The sequence below is a fragment of the Chelonia mydas genome, chromosome 2, assembly GCF_015237465.2.
Source record: "Chelonia mydas isolate rCheMyd1 chromosome 2, rCheMyd1.pri.v2, whole genome shotgun sequence".
Classification (NCBI taxonomy): Eukaryota; Metazoa; Chordata; order Testudines; family Cheloniidae; genus Chelonia; species Chelonia mydas.
This window is the reverse complement of record NC_057850.1, coordinates 191,252,221-191,272,120: the sequence shown is the minus strand read 5'-3', so window position 1 is coordinate 191,272,120 and position 19,900 is coordinate 191,252,221. Positions and strand designations below refer to the sequence as shown.

General features: G+C 42.1%; 1 protein-coding gene across 2 annotated transcripts in view; it reads right to left on the bottom strand.

Annotated features, from left to right (window-relative positions):
- NEK10 (NIMA related kinase 10) overlaps positions 1-19,900 on the bottom strand; it is a 171,286-nt gene that overhangs the window by 95,288 nt on the left and 56,098 nt on the right. For both annotated transcript variants that reach the window (XM_043540909.1, XM_043540908.1), the window contains exon 23: positions 4,099-4,174. In XM_043540909.1, coding sequence (XP_043396844.1) covers positions 4,099-4,174 — 76 coding nt within the window. The remainder of the gene's footprint in view (positions 1-4,098; positions 4,175-19,900) is intronic.

The following is a 19,900-nucleotide window of genomic DNA, read 5'->3' as shown; positions in this document are numbered from 1 at the left end:
TCTCTACATTCAATCATAACGTCAGAACCTATTTCAATTTCTGCTCAGATGTCGTCTTGTCTTTTCATGTGGAGATCTGGTGGTCAGAAGTAGCTGTCAGATCCATGATTAAGACATACACGTTAAATATTTAACTTATGTTGAGGCCGACTGGTCTATACTTGATTTGCTGTCATCATAAGATCAATATCTTTGTGTGTGTGTGTTTGAAACAGAGAGATGACTAGCGTATAGAAAAGGAAAAATCATTTTCCATACCCATTCAGTTTTTATCACCTCTTCTAAGAATGCCCTCAAGAGATACAGATAATAAAGATTCTATCAGTACTAACTTGGGCCACATTGTTTCTAGTAACTTAGTCTAGTGAAAGGCTCCATAGCTCATTATCAGTCCTCAAAGGCATTCAGTTCCTCAATTTTTAATACATTAAATACAAACACATTAGTTTAATATATTTTGTATTCAAACCATAATATTGCTGGAGATTTGAATTCAAGGACATAACCAATTTAAAGGAATTTAATTAGCATGATTGTTCAAAGAACCAGAATAGAAAAACATAACAATTACAGAACATAATTATATAAGCTCACTCTCTAGACATAGGGTCACATATAAAACAATGTCTGCTGCTGTTTCATGATGCTAAAAAAAAGTGCTTTTACAATTCCCCGAACAAACTGATCCAGTACTTCCTCTCACAAGTCAGACCTGAATATAAACATGCTTAGTACATACAGCGGTATGTTTTTCATATCACCTCAGCTGCTACATATAATCCATATTTAACAAATTTGCATCAGATACAACTTATTTTGACATGTATTAATTTGTTTCTGTACTGGATTCGTCCCAGAAGTCCATTGTATTTCAAACTACCCAAAACTATTATCCTACCAATTCAGAAGAAAGCAATTTCTGCCATTCTAAAATGACACTGCTGTATTTCTCTTCCCTCTCTCTCTTTTTCTGCGGGGACTATACTGATGCTGATGCTGATGCTGCTATATGCATTGCCAGCATTCTGGTTATATTATAGCCTTTCACCTTTCTTATAAGTCATCAAAAACAATCCAGTCCTAGTACTCATAGAGTCTTTGGGAGTGCTGTTTAGTGACTTATGTGAAATAACTTGAGGAGCTCATCTAGTTCCTCATGGATAGGTTTCCATATAAAAAAGACCACTATAACAATTGGCACTAACTGGTTCCTCTGAAGCATCCAGTGCCTTCATCTCCTTGCAAGTCCTACTAACATTCATACATAATCCCAGGTTGTAAAGAGTTCAATGCCCTTTTAAAAGGGGATTATTATATAACTACACTAATATAACTTCAATATGAGGATATCAGTCACCAGTTCCTGCCTTCTCTTCTTGATTGAAGACAAGGCAAGGACCATTGCAGCAATGATTTCTGGTGAAGAGCAGAAGAGGAGCTGACAAGTGGTGTCCCAGAAGACCACCTGCTGGGACACTGCAATAGGAAAGTGGAATTTCACCCTGCTGCCTCTTTCTAAAGATCCAGATGGGAGAGGACCAACAGAGTCCAAACACTGATTTGTGTTTGGGGGTAACAAGGTGAGGAGAGACAGGCATAAAAACCTAGGAACAACCAATATTTTAAAACTAAAAGCAATATCTTTAAAGCTTCAAATGAGTAAACAGAAACTCACAGAGGATGCTCAAATAGGAATTTAAGATGAATTGTTAAAGGTCCTATTGTCAGATCTAGCTCTGCTATGTTTGGGAGAGGAAAGGAAAGGCTGAAGGCAGCCCTACACCATTATACCTCAATGATCCCGGAGCCAACTGGGGGTTTGGTCCTAGGCATAAATTAGAACAGCCTAAGAACTGCTCTCACTTGTGACTGGCTGCAACTGCCCCAAACAGGCTGTTTCAGAAACTGAGGGTTGCTGGAGCCCTATAGCTCTTCAGCAACACCTCCTTTGTCCAGCCATGACCCTACATACCTTCTATAAAAGATGGAAAGAACTGGTGTAGAGCCAGCTATCCACGACACACACACACAGAGCAGCTGTACTGGAGATCAGGATATCAACCTGAATGTTTAATGATGTTTAAAATCAGTCATAGGGACTCACTCCTGGATGCCATTTTAAATTTGGGGGTTTCTGAAGAATGAATCACAATTACCATTACTGCTGCAAAAGGATTCACAAGTCAAAGTGGTACCAGGGACTGAAGTCAACAGCAGCCACAAGCCTCCCGGGGTGCCAGAGCCCAAATGTCTACACTGCAATTTTAAAGCCCCACAATCCAAGCCCTAGTCAGCTGACACAGGCTGGCTGCAGATGTTTTATTGCAATGTAAACATACCCGAAAAGGTCCGATAGAGGTAGCTAAGCATATCATAGTGTTAGACTTCAGAACTTACAGTGTGCAGTATTTATAGCCTGCTTATCTGTCATTTACCCACAGTTTCTTTTGTTTATCTCCTGTGTCAAATAAACTTTGCTTTATTTACAATAGTTATAAGTGGTAATTTACACTAGTCATAATAAGATTTGCTGGAAGTTCCCAAGGGAAGGAAACCAATTTCTGACATTAAGGAAGTCGGATGCATGAGCATCAGGTCACAAGTGAGGGCATAGCAGGGCCTGCACCAAAAGGGTATTGCAACAAAGCCAAAATAGGCCAGTGTGGGAATACGGAATGTTTGGAAAGTGCAAAATTCCCACTCCGGTTACTATAAACATATTTCATTAATAAAAAATATAGGGAAATGAGCTAAACAAATCTTAGTAAAAGTTTTGCTCAGAAGTCAGATTGCAAAACACAATTTATGGAATCTCCAATCCAGAAATGATATATCAATACTAGGAAGATGAACAATTCTTTAACTAATTCTTGAAGCTCGCTTTTCTAGCAATACTAGCAACAATTCCTAATTTAATTGGCAACCTTGGAAATCAGTCCACAGTACGTCAACTACTACTTGCTGAAAACTGGGTTTGTGCTTTCTGTAATATCTTCTGTAATGTAGAATGACACTGAAACCTGCTCCCTTTTGTTCAAAATACAACAGCTTTTGAGAATGGGTATATTTGTGATTTGTGATGTACATCATGAAAGAGAAAAATCTTTTAATACTCTGCATTGCAAGCATTTACTTCTATTAGAGAGATCTGACATGCATCTGATCATCTCAGTTACATGTACTCTTCACATTTTGAGTTGAACTTTTTGGACAGGATCCACTCACCATTCCATTAGCTGGAGATATTAAAATGCTAGTCAGTAAGGCAACATAATCTCGTTGAAATTTCGGTAATCGGTTTGGTATTGTAAATTAACATAAAATGGTTCCTAATTTTGATTTGCCCTCAAATATAGATGTCAAAAGAAGAAGCAGCTCATTTGTCAGAGAGAGTGCATTGACTAAGGCAACAAACTTTTATAGCAAACCTGTGAAATTACTGAAAATCATACAGCTAAGAAAACATAAAGGAAGAAATTTCTAATTGGCTTCTTAACCTCTAAGTGTCAAGATATCCTTGTGTGAAATACAATAGAATCCCACCATAGGGACTGACAAGGGTAATCCATGTTTTGATCACAACCAAAGGGGGATCACTACAACCAGTCTATCAAACAGTGAAATTCCCAAATGCACACATGCAGTGAAGCAAAAATGTCCATCCTGCAATGAGAGAGCAAGTTCTACTAGTATTTTAATGCCAGTCAAGGTAATTAGCTCAAAGTGGTACCCCCACATGCTATACTACTATTTACACGCAACTGAGTGGACAACTAAAAGGTGTGTCATTCTTTCCTATCTTTGGAAGGATCAAAGAACATTTAAAACAACAACAACTTCCAAGCTGATCTTACAACCAAATACTGACTGAACAGCACAAATCAAATCCATCAGCACAAATTGGAAATGCCTTTTGAAACTTAACTTTTTTATCCGTATAATGTAACTGATCACTACACGTAACAATCACTAAAACCAAATTCCGTTTTAGAACACATACTGTTCCATTCAAAAACTTTTTGTATTTCAGTCAAAGAAAAATAACCATGGAGAGAGAAGTCATTGTACTTGAAGGTTCTATAATTATTTTATTCTTACCAGGAGTAGAGAATAGTTCCCACAACTGATGTGAGTTTGCTGTTTTCTTGCTTCTGCTTTGCAAGACCAAAGTCAGCTACAATACAGAAAAAAAAGATTTACAAGTAATTAAAATTTTCCTGGGAGAGGCATAGCTCCTTAAATCTTGCCTATTAGGGTAACAATTAATGTACGTTCAAACAGCTGGAAAGTTTTTTCTCTTTTATACTTTGCTGCAATGTACCATACCATCTGCTGATCTTCCACACCTATCTCTGCACTAATTAGTGACACACATTTTAATCAGATATACCAGATTAAAAAAAATCAGAAAAATATTTCTGGTGACTGCTGATGCAAAATGTAATACCGATTCCCATTTTTCAGATTTCCATCAGTGTCTCATTCAGTTGCTATGAACATGAAATATATATTAAAAATAATCTAATAAAGTATATGTAAAAGCAGCGGTGGATAAATCCCTAAACTAACAGAAAAATAAATTAACAATGGTGGCAATTATTTAGCACTCTTGCTTTATTCTAAACCGTAGTAAATGATTCAGCAGCAGCTGAAATACAAAATTTTTTAGAAGTCAATGATGAAGAAACTTTAGCTTTATCACATGACAAAAATAGTTGATTTAATGTTATCATATAGTTATGCAAATACCCCTAGCCACTGTGAAATTATCAAGTGTATGTCGTTCATACAATCAAGACACATACATCATTAAGAATCCCTACTTTCTCACCAAAGTTCCACATCATAAACTTGTAATCTCATTCATCAGAAGTTATCGAACTATTGTGATACAACAGCATTTATAAGACTTAACTGCTCTTCACTTGAAGCAGGATTGGGCCCTGCCATGTGTAAAGCTGTTAAACTTTAGTGTTACACTTTGCTCTTTTTTCCCCTCTTCTGCGGACAGTGGACCCTGTATGGGAATAACAGCTGCTCTTCCTCATCTCTAGGGCCCTACCAAATTCATGGCCATGAAAAACGTGTCGTGGACTGTCAAATCTGGTCTTCCTCTGTGAAATCTGGTCTTTTGTGTGCTTTTACCCTATGCTATACAGATTTCACGGGGGAGATCAACGTTTCTCAAATTGGGGGTCTTGACCCAAAAGGGAGTTGCAGGAGGGTCGCAATGTTATTTTAGGGGGATTACGGTATTGCCACCCTTACTTCTGTGATGCCTTTGCAGCTAGGTGGCTGGAGAGCGACGGCTGTTGGCCCCACCAGCAGCAGTGCAGAAGTAAGGGTGGCAATACGATACGATGCCATCCTTACTTCTGCGCTGCTGGTGGTGGTGGCTCTGCCTTCAGAGCTGGTCACCCGGCCAGCAGCTGCCACTCTCCAGTTGCCCAGCACTGAAAAAAGTAAGGGTAGCAGAACCACAACCCCCTCTACAATAACCTTGCAATTCCTCCCCTCTCCTCCCCCCGCAACTCCTTTTCAGGTCAGGACCCCTACAATTACAACACCATGAAATTTCAGATTTAAATAGCTGAAATCATAAAAATTATGATTTTTAAAATCCTATGACCCTGAAATTGACCAAAATGGACCATGAATTTGGTATGGCCCTACTCATCTCCAAGAAGATGGATCATCCCCACTGGCTGGAGTTTTAGAACCAAAACCACAACTCTTACTGTGAGCATGTAAGTGGGGTTGCTCTGCATTAATTTATGAATGCTACATATTGTACATGATTATCTAGTTGTTGTAAAGTTCAGGTACTGGGTAGCTATATTGGGTTATTGGGAGTTAAATACATAGGTTAGCTCAATTTACTAGCTGGCTGTTGGTAAAACAACCATGAAGGCCAGACTATGGGTGCACATAAGCCACTGCCTGACAAACACAGCAAGAGACAAGGCTGAGCAATTGACTGCCTAGATCCCACTTCCACCCAAGAGTTACATAGCTGTCATGCCTGGAACCTAAAGACCAAAAGGACACAGGTTCTCCAAAGTGATGTTCTACACAGGGAAGATCCGTTGTCAGGGGCTGCTGCCCTGTAAAAGAGAGAAAGAGAAACAGACCCTGCAAGACAGTGTGACTAAGTCAGGTCCACTCTCATCAGGGAAATAGTAAGCTAGACATGCATATGGGTTGTTCAGTGGGCTCAAATTATCTTGCTCTCTTCTGTGCAGCTCTGTTCCTACTGTTACAATAAGCAATATTTGGTCACTGTGCACTAACCTCTGGCCACAGCCCTGATCACAGGCAGGCCTGCTGAAAAATCAAGGAATGTAGCCCAGGGACCTACTCCTAGAGTGGGAGAATCATGATATTGTACCTCAAGAGGCGAAGACTGGAAAGCTGTCACCTGGGGGATAGAGTGCACTAGGAAACACAAGAGAGGGGTCTCAGGTGGAGCTAGCCCAGTAACTGTGAGAGCCCACCCACCAACATTTTTGTGTCAACTCTGTTTATGCTATCATAGAAACAAAAATATGTATGATAATTGGAAATGGTTGGCTTGGGTGAGGTGTCCCAGAACAGGAGAGGCACTCACAGAAATGCATTTATAGGTTAGACAAATTTCTGGTGACTTTTACCCAGTCTGATACTCAGGGCTCTGCCTTTCTCCCCCTCCTACTCCTACCCCTACCCCCCCCCCCCCCCCCCCCCCGGAAGGTCCTTTGATGAGAAATCCAAGGTTTAGGTACTTTTGGATTACTGAGCTGACAATAGAATGTCCAAAGAAGCAAGGATATTGACTCTGTAGTGTGTGGAAAAGATATGTAGCACATGCGCCAGGTAGCTGTCTGGCAGATCTCTAAGGTAGGTGACAAATCCCTTTTTTGCCTATAAGGCGGATACTCCTCAAGTAGTTAACCCCAAGAGTGATTAATCCCCATGAGGCAGGAGACTTCTGCAGTGTTGACAGCTTTCTGAATTAACTTCAGTGAAGCCTAGCAAGATGCCCTTTCCCTCCTCTTGAGCCCTTCAAAGAAGATAGGTTCCATGGAGAAAGAATTTTAAGCCCTTATAACATCCAGTGAATTCAGTGCCCTTTGCTTGAAAGAAGGACAAAAGGAAGTGAGATAGATAGCCTGGTTCTAAAAGAATTAATCTATTTTAGCTTTACAGGATAGTACACATTAGGGTTAGGGCAGCTATTTCTCTTGCTTTGTGGATTGAAGTCACAAGAATTTGGGGACAAATGTCTGCATCACAGACATAATGATCTGTTCCAAATGCTGCTGAGTAAGCGCTACACTGGCAAGCTGTAGACAAGTCTCCAATTGTTTCTGCCAAAGTCAAGGAGCCAGAGGCAGGATAGAACAGCTAGGCCAGCAAGTGGGAGGCTTTCTGTAGATCATAGGTGGCTATAGTACAAGCTTCCCCCCCAGCATTCATGGCTAAGAGAGGGAGGTCTTGGGGACTCCACCTCACTCATAAGAGGTCATCCTGAAAGGCATCTTGGAAAGAACAGGCTGCAACATGGTCTGGAAATTCTGCTTTCTATCTTAGCTTCACACAAGGACCCTGTTAGGGAAGGGGAAAAGGGTGGTCCACAAAGCCTCCCTTCATTTACTTGGGCACTCCTCAAGACCAACTGGATGAGACAGCAGGGATGCTGGTTAGTCTGGCCACCTGTGTCTCACTCACCACAAAGCCCAGCAGGACCCATACAGGGAGTGGTGATGCTGGCTGATCTGGATATATCCACATTCTTGAAGTCTTGTGCATCCTGCTAGTCTTAAAGACAGCAATGGAGAACCTCAAGGATGGAAAGACCTTGTGGTTGGTCAGAACTTCCTCCCATCAGACCTCACAAACTATTTTCCAGTGTCTAATCTCAATTTCCTAAGCACACAAATCTAGAATCTACCAAAAACAGACTTGGAAGCCACCTGTTATAAGCAGCTCTCTCCGTCTGACTTCAGGCCAGAGCATGGTACTGAGAAACCATTTGTTGTTGTTGGACAACCTCCTACTGCCTGTAGACAACAAGAAAAGTACATCCATACAGATCCTTCTGGGCCTCTGTACACTTGATAATGTTGATAATCAAATACTCCTATTCCACTCCCCAGAAGCTATAAGGGCTAAAAATAAACACCCTGAAATGGTACCAATTCTTATTCACATATCAAATCCAGAAGGTTATTATGAGCAACTGTTCCCCCACCTTGAGAACCTTCACTTGCAGAATCCCACAAGGCTTATCCTTTTCTATTAAGAAAGCTAATTAGACCATATGGCCTGAAGTGCAAGCAGATGACAACCATCTTTACATCAACTAAACACCACTTCGCAGCTTTCTCAGACCAAAATAGGTACTTGGATGAAGAGCAACTGGTGAAAACTGAACCCAAGAAATACTGAAAAACTTCAAGGAACTTGTCTCCCCAATAATACATACAACTATCAGGGGCATTTGCTCTCTGATTATTAAATTGGTCTGCACCTTTTGGGTCCTTCTGGATTCCTGAACTGGTACTGAATGCCAAAATAGCTATGGAAACAAAAAATGCCCACTTCTATCTGCGACTGGCTAGAAAATTGTTCCCATCCTATTGGGTAGAGATCCAGCCACAAAGGTCAGCAGACCATTGTTAACTGAGGTAGACCTTCAGTCATGATTCTAGCAATTCATATCTAGGAATGAAACTACATTCCTTAAAAAAGCTCCACACTGCACCCCTCTGCTTAGTGTTCATAGGACCAGGGTTACATCAGCTCAATAATCCACTCTCTGTACTGGATCTCCAATAAATACAGAGTCGACTTCAAAATCTCCTGATATTAAAAGCCCTAAGAAAAAACCTGAGAAATTGCTCTTCCTAAACAATCAGACCATCCAACAGGTACATTCTGCCAGAGCAATGGCATTGTCAACCAATAAAGATAGGCTCGTGAGTGCAGAGACTGAGACAGAACTTTAACAGGAGCTAGACCTAGACTGTACAACTCACTCCTGCAAGAGATGAGAGTGAGCACAAACCTCCCCACTTTCACAAGGAAATATACAACTTGTATTTCCAACTTAGCTTTCCTCAATAAATTTTCCATCCACCCACAACACCCACGGACACAAACACAGAAAAGAATTCTATAAACCAACCAAGGTATTGCTCCTTCTGTCTGGGAGGAGTAAAGAAGTACTCAGATAAACAAGTGACAGAGGCCATGTAGATAAGGGAAAATAAAGATGACAAGAGGAGATAAGGAACGGAAAGGCCCCAGAGAATCATACTGCACATCTCTATTTCAAATGGAATTCTTTTGAGGAAGTTCTATGGCCTGTGCTATACAAGAGGTCAGGTCAGATGACCAGTGGTCCCTTCTGGCCTTAGGATCTATAAATCTCAGTGAAAGATTCTGTAACCACTAGGCCCAGGCAGACCAAAGAAGAGGGGAGGCAAGAGTGGAGGCTGGAAAGAATCCTTTAAAGGAGGCAGGGGAAAGCAGAAATGCCTGGCTACTGTATCACGCATAATCCTTTTGTTTCGCTGGGAGTGGGGAGGTCCATGATCCGGGTAATCTTGCCATCCAGATCTGCCACGCATGACTGGATTAAAATGAAGTCTGGTCCCAGTTCTAATGGTGCAGGCCCATGATCTCAGAGCTGTCTTGAAGTACTGCGTAAGAGGAATCTAGGTGGCCCTTCTGGTATACCAAGCAGGGAAAGAGATTGATAGTACAAATGGCAAAATAGCTCCGTATGACTGGGTGCCCAGCCCAGTGCCAACGTCTCACCATTTTCTTACCTCTCATCCTTCCTAGGAAAGAGAAATTATCCTTTTTTTGATCAGCAGCAAGAGAAACAATGTTTAGTTTGCTATGAGGTTGAAGGTAAAATGAAGTGTTGGTGAATGGATTATTCCCATAAAGGCAAAATCCTGGCATTTAAATACAGCCAGTGAAAAGATCTATCTATCTAACTGGTTGAAGAAGAGGAGAAGGAGCAGTCTATTTCTGCAAGAGTGGGGCAATCTTATAAAGAGAATATGATTTTGGAAGTACAATAATATTCCAGTTAATCTACAGAACCGTATTTTTAAAAGCATCCTCTTGAAATTTTTCAAATATGTGTGGATTACGTTCAGATTTAACAATTTATTGTGCTGTCATAACATCTGACATCAAGTAAGCTGAAGAGAACAATGTGTGCACTAGTCTTCAGAAGTCAATTTTGTAGAACACATCTTCCAAAGTAATACCCTGTTAATGCTTTGTTCTCTGTGACCTACACTGGTGGCAGCTAATTTAGATAATGGCAGGAAATTTGGCATACTTGTACAAAAACAAAAGTTATTTTAAAGTCTATTCAGAGACAGTAAATAACAACCAGGCATTTAACCATTAGAATGATTTTTGTACATTATGAATAGACTTGCAACTTGTCCAATAATGTCTCGCTGATATAGCCATTTCTCTAAGGTATTATTATACTTGACTAATATCATACTTTGTTCCATCTGAACATTTAGCTTCAGTCTCTCTTTTTATTTTATATACATATATGAAATCAAAGAAACTAAGTAATATTTTATTTTTAGAAAATTATAAAAACAGGATTTCATGACATTGGAAGCCAAGCAACATGTAACAGATGACACTCAAACAGCAAGGAAACATTACAATAAAAATAGACAAGCATAATCTTTGCAATCTAGGACACGCTCCTTTGTCTGGGGAAATGATTGTTTTCTGGAAGTTTACATTGTTTCCAGTGCAGCAACATCTAATGATGTTAATAATGTCCAAAATGTAAGATTATTCCAGAAAGAAGCATATCTGATATTGACATTATAGAGAAGCAGTAAGGGGGGGAAAACTATTATGAGAAAAAGACATGAACAAAAACAAATTCTTACAGAATAATATCTTTCATGCTCATAAACCCTAAATAACCCAAGTTCTCTTTCTTAGCAATAGAATTGTAGGCTTGTCTAGATTATCTGCAATGGATGAATTTGTATCTTCTTCTTTTGCTGTTTTTGTTATCTACAGATTGTATCTAGTGAATTGATTCTCTGTGTTAAGAATGAGAAAAATTAAGATTCTGGTCATTGCATATTTACCACAAAAGCATCCCTATGCCTACACATTTATCTACATAATTTATATTTCATAATGCAGTAACCGCTGGGGAGATTTTGTAAAATCTACAAAAAGGGTGAAAGACATCGCATATTTCACACACAAAGTAGGGAGTGGTGAACAGAATATTACATTTGCCAAATAGTGTGAGCTTCCATCCTATTCAGACGAGAACATTTATTTCACCTATCCCTGAACAATTGCTCCTCTTCCCCCCAGATACAGCCAAGATGACAAGACTATGTCTCTTTTCATCTGGTCCCCAGCCGTGACCAGGGAAGATGCTCTTACCTCTGATTCAAAATAGATGTTTTAAAGTGTAGAGTGTTTAAAATGGCAAGATGAAGCAGTAACGAGACCAAGAGCAACATCCCAGTTCCCACTGCTGCAGGATCAGTGTTGGGGGTCAGCAGACCACATTGTTATTGAGAAGTTTATTCACAAGAAGATTAAAGGGGGAGCACGACTAAGAGGCAGTCCCTTTGCCCTCAGAAAAGCTGAAAGAGGGAAACAGTCCAGCTGGCTCCTTTCCAATTAGCCCAGGAAAACAATGGTAGTAGAAGGCAGAGTAGTTAGATAATAGGTGAAGCAACCACCTTCTGAAGACTCTAGGGAGGCCCGGGGTGGAGGGTGCTCCCACCCACAAAAATTAGAAGGCAACTCAAGAAGAGGGACGCGGGAGGCAGGGAAGAATAGGACTGTAGAAGTGGAGAGAGTACCAAGGAAACAGGTGCCAGGAGCAGGTGCTTTTTAGATAAGGAGCCTGAATATCATCCAGACAATAGAACTCTGTAAAATCTATTTTATCTGATTAGTTGTGTTATTCACTTATCACAAAGAAACACCCTTGGAAAGGGTTTGTATTTTGGGTTGTTGTTTTTAAAGATACACCTGACAATTAAGCAGAAACCAGTATACCTCTTTAAAAAAAATCCACTGTAATTTATTTAGTATGTTTGAATTTGCATATACAATGTTGATTGATACCAATATCTAGAATTATACTCCTGTAAGAATATGCACCATTGTAAGAATTAATCCTATGTATGTGAATATCACTGTCGTATATTTCAGGTATATAGTTCCTGATCCTGCAAAGCCTTTTGCAAACGCTTAACTTTAGGTCTTGTGAGTAGTTTCCATTAATTTCAGTGGGATTAATGCTATATGGAAAGTTAAACACATTATAAGTTTTTGCAGGATTGGAGCCATATCTGTACATTACACAACTCAATAAGACTTGAACCTGATTGAATCCTTTGAGTGCTGTAGTAATACAAATAATAAATACTGCTCGTATTTGTATTACTATATTTTGACATGAGATATACAACAAACATTTCTGAACAAAACAAGTACATGTACTAATTGACATATTACCAATAGAAGGAAGTTGATTTACGGTGTAAAGAGACATCAGGATGTTGATCCATAATTACATCGCTATATTACCTCTTTGTTATTTACCTTCATATGTTTTAGAATATGGAACTCTAAGTGACACTCAACTTCTTTCCATCTTCCATGCCCTGAGGCAGCCCCAGAAGATATATACTCCCACACTTCGTATTGTAAATTACTTTAGTAAAAGTAAAAGGAATTCTTTGGAATCAGAATGAATACATTTTATGATTTTTTATTTCAATCCTACAAAACATTTACCACTAAACACAGTTCTTACTACCAAGAGTAGTACCATTAACTGCTGTTGGAATACTGAAAGCAGTAAGACTTATGCTTGGAAGTAAATATGAGTAAAATTGGGCCCCACAAACAAATAAGAACCTCTATCCCCCTTAGGACCTTTCTAGAGAACCCAGACTATTGTGTTTAAATGATTTGGATCATAAAGGAAGAGTAGTTTTAACTAGATTATCCATAAAAGAATATGTTAAAATTAAAGCTTTATTTGTACATTTTAATGACAAGGGCACTTAACTAATATATAGTGCTTTTAGTCTCTACATTGGGACTCTTGAGAATACAATCTAATTCTCCTGACTCCCAGAGCTGTCACACTGCCCTTCCAACCACCCACCTAAAAATACTGGACACTGATAGCAGTGTTTTCCAAACTCCACACGCGATTCACCAGTTTTGTGAAGCTAGTCAATTTTATAGTAGGCATCTGTCAAGGTTCCTTCCCCACTCTGAACTCTAGGGTACAGATGTGGGGACCTGCATGAAAGACCCCTAAAGCTCATTCTTATCAGCTTAGGTTAAAAACTTCCCCAAGGTACAAACTTTGCCTTGTCCTTGAACTGTATGCTGCCACCACCAAGCGTTTTAAACAAAGAACAGGGAAAGAGACCACTTGGACACATCTTACCCCAAAATATCCCCCCAAGCCCTACACCCCCTTCCTGGGAAGGCTTGATAAGAATCCTCACCAATTTGTACAGGTGAACACAGACCCAAACCCTTGGATCTTAAGAACAATGAAAAATCAATCAGGTTCTTAAAAGAAGAATTTTAATTAATAAAAGGTAAAGAATCACCTCTGTAAAATCAGGATGGTAAATACCTTACAGGGTAATCAGATTCAAAACATAGAGAATCCCTGTAGGCAAAACCTTAAGTTACAGAAAGATTACAAAAACAGGAATATATATTCCATCCAGCACAGCTTATTTACCAGCCATTAAACAAAAGGAAATCTAACACATTTCTAGCTAGATTACTTACTAACTTAACAGGAGTTGTAAGGCTGCATTCCTGATCTGTTCCCGGCAAAAGCATCACACAGACAGACAATCCTTTGTCCCCCCGCCCTCCAGATTTGAAAGTATCTTGTCCCCTCATTGGTCCATTATTGGGTCAGGTGCCAGCGAGGTTATCTTAGTTTCTTAACCTTCACAGGTGAATGGGTTTTGCCTCTGGCCAGGAGGGATTTTATAGCACTGTATACAGAAAGGTGGTTACCCTTCCCTTTATATTTATGACAGCATCATTGTCCAGACTCAGAGCCAGGATTTGTGGAGAGATCTGTGATGGTGCAATTAAGTGATCAATAATGTTTTAAAACACTAATTTTACAGTGTATCATTAAACAAAAAGGATGGAAGATACCACTCAATACCTTATGGAAGCCTTCTTTAAAATGGACTGGGAGACAGTTCAGTAGCCTTGTATCAAATATAGTGATCCTTAACCGCGAGATTGGTTGTGAGGTCATGTGACTTGCAAGAGTTTAGCATTGTTGTTGTCCTTCTAACTGGGACCCAAAACTATTGACCAACAAGCAATCTGCTAGCATTGGGTTACATGACCATATCTCATAGGATAAGCACCTGTGCAGGATATGGAGGCAGAACACAAGAAATTCTTAATAAAAGTACACCAACAACCAAGCATTTTAAATTACAGAGCTAAAGTTTCACTTTACAGGTCTGGTAATCACACAGACCATTTGAGCTTCAGTCTCCTACTTTGACCATAATTATAGCCCATAATTCACATTATAGCCCATAATTCACAGCTTCCCACCGTGATATGAATTATATCATACATTAAAGTGGGAATTGGAAGGCTGGTCTAAGGCTTAACTCTTTGCTGCTACACAAGAAATCTGGGTTCGAATTACAGACAGATCTCTCATATCCCAACTGGCAGGAAATAGGAGTATTGCAGAAGCAGAATATTCAGCCCCTAAGGGCATGTCTACGCTGAGTCTGGAAGTGAGCCTCCCAGTCTGGATCCAGAAATTTGTGGTAGCGGGGTTAGTGCTAGCTTTCTAAAAATTGCTGTGTAGACATTGCAGCTCAGGCTCTGATGCCTGGAAGTGGAGGGATGGGCTGCAAGCCAATCCATAACATCCAAGCAATGTCTACACAGCTATTTTTAGAGCACTAGCATAAGCACCGCTAGCATAAGACTGTAGACCAGGGCTGGAAGACTCGCTCCCAGATGCAGTGTAGACAGACCCAAGGGTAGACAGGACCCTGCAGCAATCCCCATAGAATCAGTTCTCTTAGAGGCAGCAAATCTGAAGGGCTTTAGAGTGGCTCTGTTACAGGGGCATAAAATAAAAGAAACAGGTCCAGTGTCTCTGTGCCAGAGCAAGTGCTCCCACTGGCCAATTAAAAGGGTGGTAGCAGTTGGGGCCTATAAAGGATCAGGAAGGTCTGGTGAGTGTCAGTCTGAAAACTGAAGGAGGTCTCTGGGGAAAGCTCTCTGCAGGCCCTTCCTAGAAAGAGAGAGGAATTATCAGGAAGTCTGCTGGCCTTTCTGAGTCAATGCTAATGCTGAGAGGTTGAAAAGGAATGAGGGCTAGGAGCTACTGGAGGGGCTAGCTGGGTGACCTTTCTGAGCTGAAGAGCCAGTGGTGGGAGGCAGTGGTGGGAAAAGGGCAGACAGGTAGGAACCAGGAGGGGGACTAGCTTTCTGACTTTCCTGAGTCAAAGCCAGGCAGTGCTGACCGAATGAAAAGGGCTGAAGGTTAGGGAACCCGTGGAGGGGTGAGCTGGTTGTCCTTCCTGAGCCATGGAGAGCCAAAGCCAGAGAAGACTGGAGAGGGCTGAAGCCTGAACACAGCAGAGGACGGTGCCTGCTGGCTGTGCTGGAGAGCTGGGGCATGGTCCGGGGGCATGGTGCAGGATGCAAGAGATGTATTGATGTATTCCATGGATTACAGTGTTGGGACTTGTTACGTGCACAGGGCTTTCTTTTGTAATAAATTAATCCCACAAGTGCCATTTGCACTAAGGACTATTTGGACTATTTCTCAGGACTCTGAAGGAGGGAAATGGAGACTGGCGCATGTGTCGTGCTGCAGCCTGCTGCTGAAGGGTGCTCCAGGCCAGCTGGCCCTATGAGAGGGTCCCGGGCAGACTTGACTCTCAAAGGTCTTTGCATCACTGAACCAGGGCAGGTTGGGAAAGAAGTCCATTGAGAACACAACAGGATATGGATTTTCATATCCCATGTTAAATATATTGTGCTACCAGTGCTGCATGGAATCGTACGTTTTATCATGTAAGTCAGGGTGGGGAACCTTTTTTCTATCACAGGCCATTGACCCACAGAAAAAATAAATCGTGGGCCACACACAAGTAAAAAGCAAGGGTCTGATCCAAAGCCCCCAGCCCCGCCTCTTACGGCCTCCCCCAAAGCCACTGGCCCCGGCCCTGCCCCAGGGTAGCCTCTGCAGCCCCAGAGGAGTGCCGGGAGGGCAGGAAGTGCATGGCCCCAGCCCCCACAGCCTCGGAGTGCTGGGAAGGCAGTCGGCGTGTGGCCGCAGCCTCCCCAGTCCCGGCTGGAGCACAGGGAGACTGGAGGAGCCATACACTGTGCAGCAGTAAACAACGGGGAGAGCCTGGGCAGGGCCCATACCTGGCTGTTTGGGGAGGCACAGCCTCCCTCAGTCTATGGGACCCACCACCCATGCACAGGCCAGATCAAATTAAGCAACAGGCTGGATCCAGCCCATGAGCCATAGGTTCCCCACTCCTGATATAAGCAGAACAACATATAGAAATAAGCACCCCAAGCTACAACATGCTACAATGAAAAAAAAGAAAGCATACTCATTTTAAATTCAGAAAACCATTAGCTCTCACTGTCTATATACATACAAAAAAACCTAAGCAGATGAAAACTAGCCAGGGACAATAGCGGTCCAAGGTATGGCTAAAACAGCAGACTGAATAATTATTATTATTGCAGTGGGGGTGCCATGCTATGCCTGCAATTTCAACGTAAACTCTGTTTATGAGAAATTTATAACTCAGACACTCACACTGATCAGGAGTGTATCATTTCAATGACACTTTTTCACCAATTTAAAATAAAAAGTTTAATCATTTAAAAATTACTATTTTGTAACATTGATATCGTGGTAGCACCCATAGGCCAACCAGGCTGGTTCCCATTGTGATGTTTAGTCCTTTGGACATTTGGAGAACTTTCAACAGTTTTGTCTGGACTCTCGGTCCTGTGCTGATTGGCTGCTTGCTCCAACACTCCTGCTCCCCCTCACCCTCCCTCACAGTCTCTTCATCTTGACTTCACTCCAGGCCTGCTCCTGTCCCTCTCACTCCAACTCCCTTCCCTTTCCTTTCTATTTAGCTGATCCCCTATTAAGAAAACCAACTTCCTCTCACCCTCAAACAAACTGTATAACTAATAGGACATTTGCTGCCATTTCATTATTCACCGTGCTTGTGCCTAACACACTTTCTCACACCCTGTGCCTGTCCTGTCTATTTGGATTGTTAGCTGTTTGGGCCAGGGACTGTCTACTACTTTGTTTGTACACTGCTTAGCACAGTGGGGCCCCACTCTTGGTCAGCCCTTAGACACTACCATAATAACCATATTAACTAATAGAAAATAATAAACATAAAGTAAATGACAGTTCCTCCCCAAATTGCTGACAGTCTGAAAGACAATACATGGATGAGACCAACAAGTGGGCCGGGGCAGAAGGTAGAGGAGACAGTGTAACAAAAATAACGGGACATATACAGCTCTTAGTCAATCAGGAGTAGTGATCAGACCTCACTATCTCCCTAGCCATGACCAGATTGCAGTTTTCAGTATGCATTTCAGAAGAGGCCATTTTTGAGGAGCGACTGGTAAGAGGATACGTTGGTGCCTTTGCAGTTTTTGATGGGGGATTGTTTTCTCAGTTGTAAGGGACAGCACGGGAGAAAGTGCAAGAATGCATTTGAGGGAGAAGCTGAGAAAATTATACAGTTTCACTGTCGGAATATTTAAAATGCAGAGGTTCACTGGGCATAGGATGTTTATTTTTATTTCCATCAATTGCAGAAAACTACTGGGCAAAGGGACAGACAATGATATGGTCTAATCATTCTTGGAATTTAAAAAATAATAATAAATTGTGGCTATAGAGATTGAAAAATTGTACCTATTAGTGCCCCAGGTATCCCCTACTTCAGTAGGCCCCATGGGAGTGACATGAGGGACATTTACAGGAGATCATCTCTGCAGGCGTCTCCTCATCCTCACAGAGATTCTCCCACCTGCAGCCAGTGTCATCATAGAGAGGTTCTCTATGTCTGCCCTAGTTGTGGCTCTCAGCTGGCCATCTCCTTGGCTCACTGACAACACATGTCCACTGGAATTGCACTACAAGAGACTTTCCCTAGCTGCAGCTGCCCCCAGGACTCCTTGGAGGGTTCTGTGGAAAAAATAATACAACATCAGGCTGTATGATCTTTTCTGGGTAAATTCTGCAGTTGGGGTAGCAGAAACAATGAGGTCCCCCTCTCAAAGCATGTCCAATCTTTGCTTCCTCCTCCAGCACAAAATTCTGGTCTTCAGGGGAGGCCCCCATGGTGTCTGGAGGCAGGGAGATGTTACTACTGAGGTAAATGAGGCCCCTTCCATGTGTGTGTCGGATGAATACCAGAACTGTTTAATAGCAGTTTATTGTTGAGGTCGCACAGTGTACCCAATGCAGAACTGTTTTAAATCTATTGGATCTCATGGCCCAACTATCCTTCAGCTTCATTTTTTTTCATTGATCAAAACGTAATATAGGATTCAGAAAAGAGAGGGAAAGAGGAAGGGTCACTGTAGTTCACAATGACAATATATTTGGAGAACACCAGTTACAGGTGACAGAGTAACAGCTGTGTTAGTCTGTATTCGCAAAAAGAAAAGGAGTACTTGTGGCACCTTAGAGACTAACCAATTTATTTGAACATAAGCTTTCGTGAGCTACAGCTCACGCATCCGATGAAGTGAGCTGTAGCTCATGAAAGCTTATGCTCATATAAATTGGTTAGTCTCTAAGGTGCCACAAGTACTCCTTTTCTAGTTACCGGTGAGTAAACTTTCTCCATTATGCTATTGCCACACAGATTCTCATTGCAGGAAGGATAATTGGGGCGGTGAGGGGAGCACTACAAGTAAAAACATGTTATTTTTAAAGTGTAAGGGGACTGTTGTCCCCTTACTAAAACTCAGTGCGGATGTTTTGGTTGGCTAGCTCCCAGTACCAAAAGAAAGTGGAAGGATCCATGGGAAATCAGAACCTTGAGACTGACAGTCCCCAAAAACAATGGGGAGAGGCCAATGCTCCAGGTCAGCCTGATTGATGGGGGGGAGGGGGAGTAGGCTAATCAGGGGTGGCCCATCTTCCTCCATGTGAACTGGATTGCCTGGGTCAGATAGAGTGGGGCCGAGCTAAGGAAAAAGCAGGGGCTCAAGCTGAGCTGGAGAGCAGAGCTGTGCCAGATCCAGGGGGCCAGAAAAGCAGCCCGGGAAGCAGGTCAGTGCTGCGAGCAGACCTGTGCTGGGAGCAGAGCTGTAGCGACCAGAGGCAGAGGGGCCCAAGAAGCAGCGCAGGGAGCTGGAGGCAGAGTAGCAGCAGCACTGAGGCAGAGTGGAGCTGGAGCTGGGGCTGGAACAGTCTGGAGCCAGGTGTGGTGAGCAGCTGGGGAGAGTGAGGGGGACCCTGGGAAGCGGGCCCAGCACAGGGAGATGCCCCCAGCCAAGACGCCTTGCAGGCCAGACTTGGAGGGGGATTGTAACCCCGATGGGGCGGGGGCGATGCTGGGAAGAAGGGTCCTGCCACCTAAAGCCTGAGGGTGTGTGGCCACCACCAGAGCAAGTGTCCAACCCACAGCATCTCTGCAGCACAGCCAGGGCCTGAGAAGGAGGCCTGGGACTTGTGAGGAACAGACTGAACTTCCCTTACATTCCAAAGACGCTGGTTGTGATGTCTCCATGCCACAGAGCGGAGTTATGGATTTTCCTTTAACTTTCCATTTTTCCCTTATTT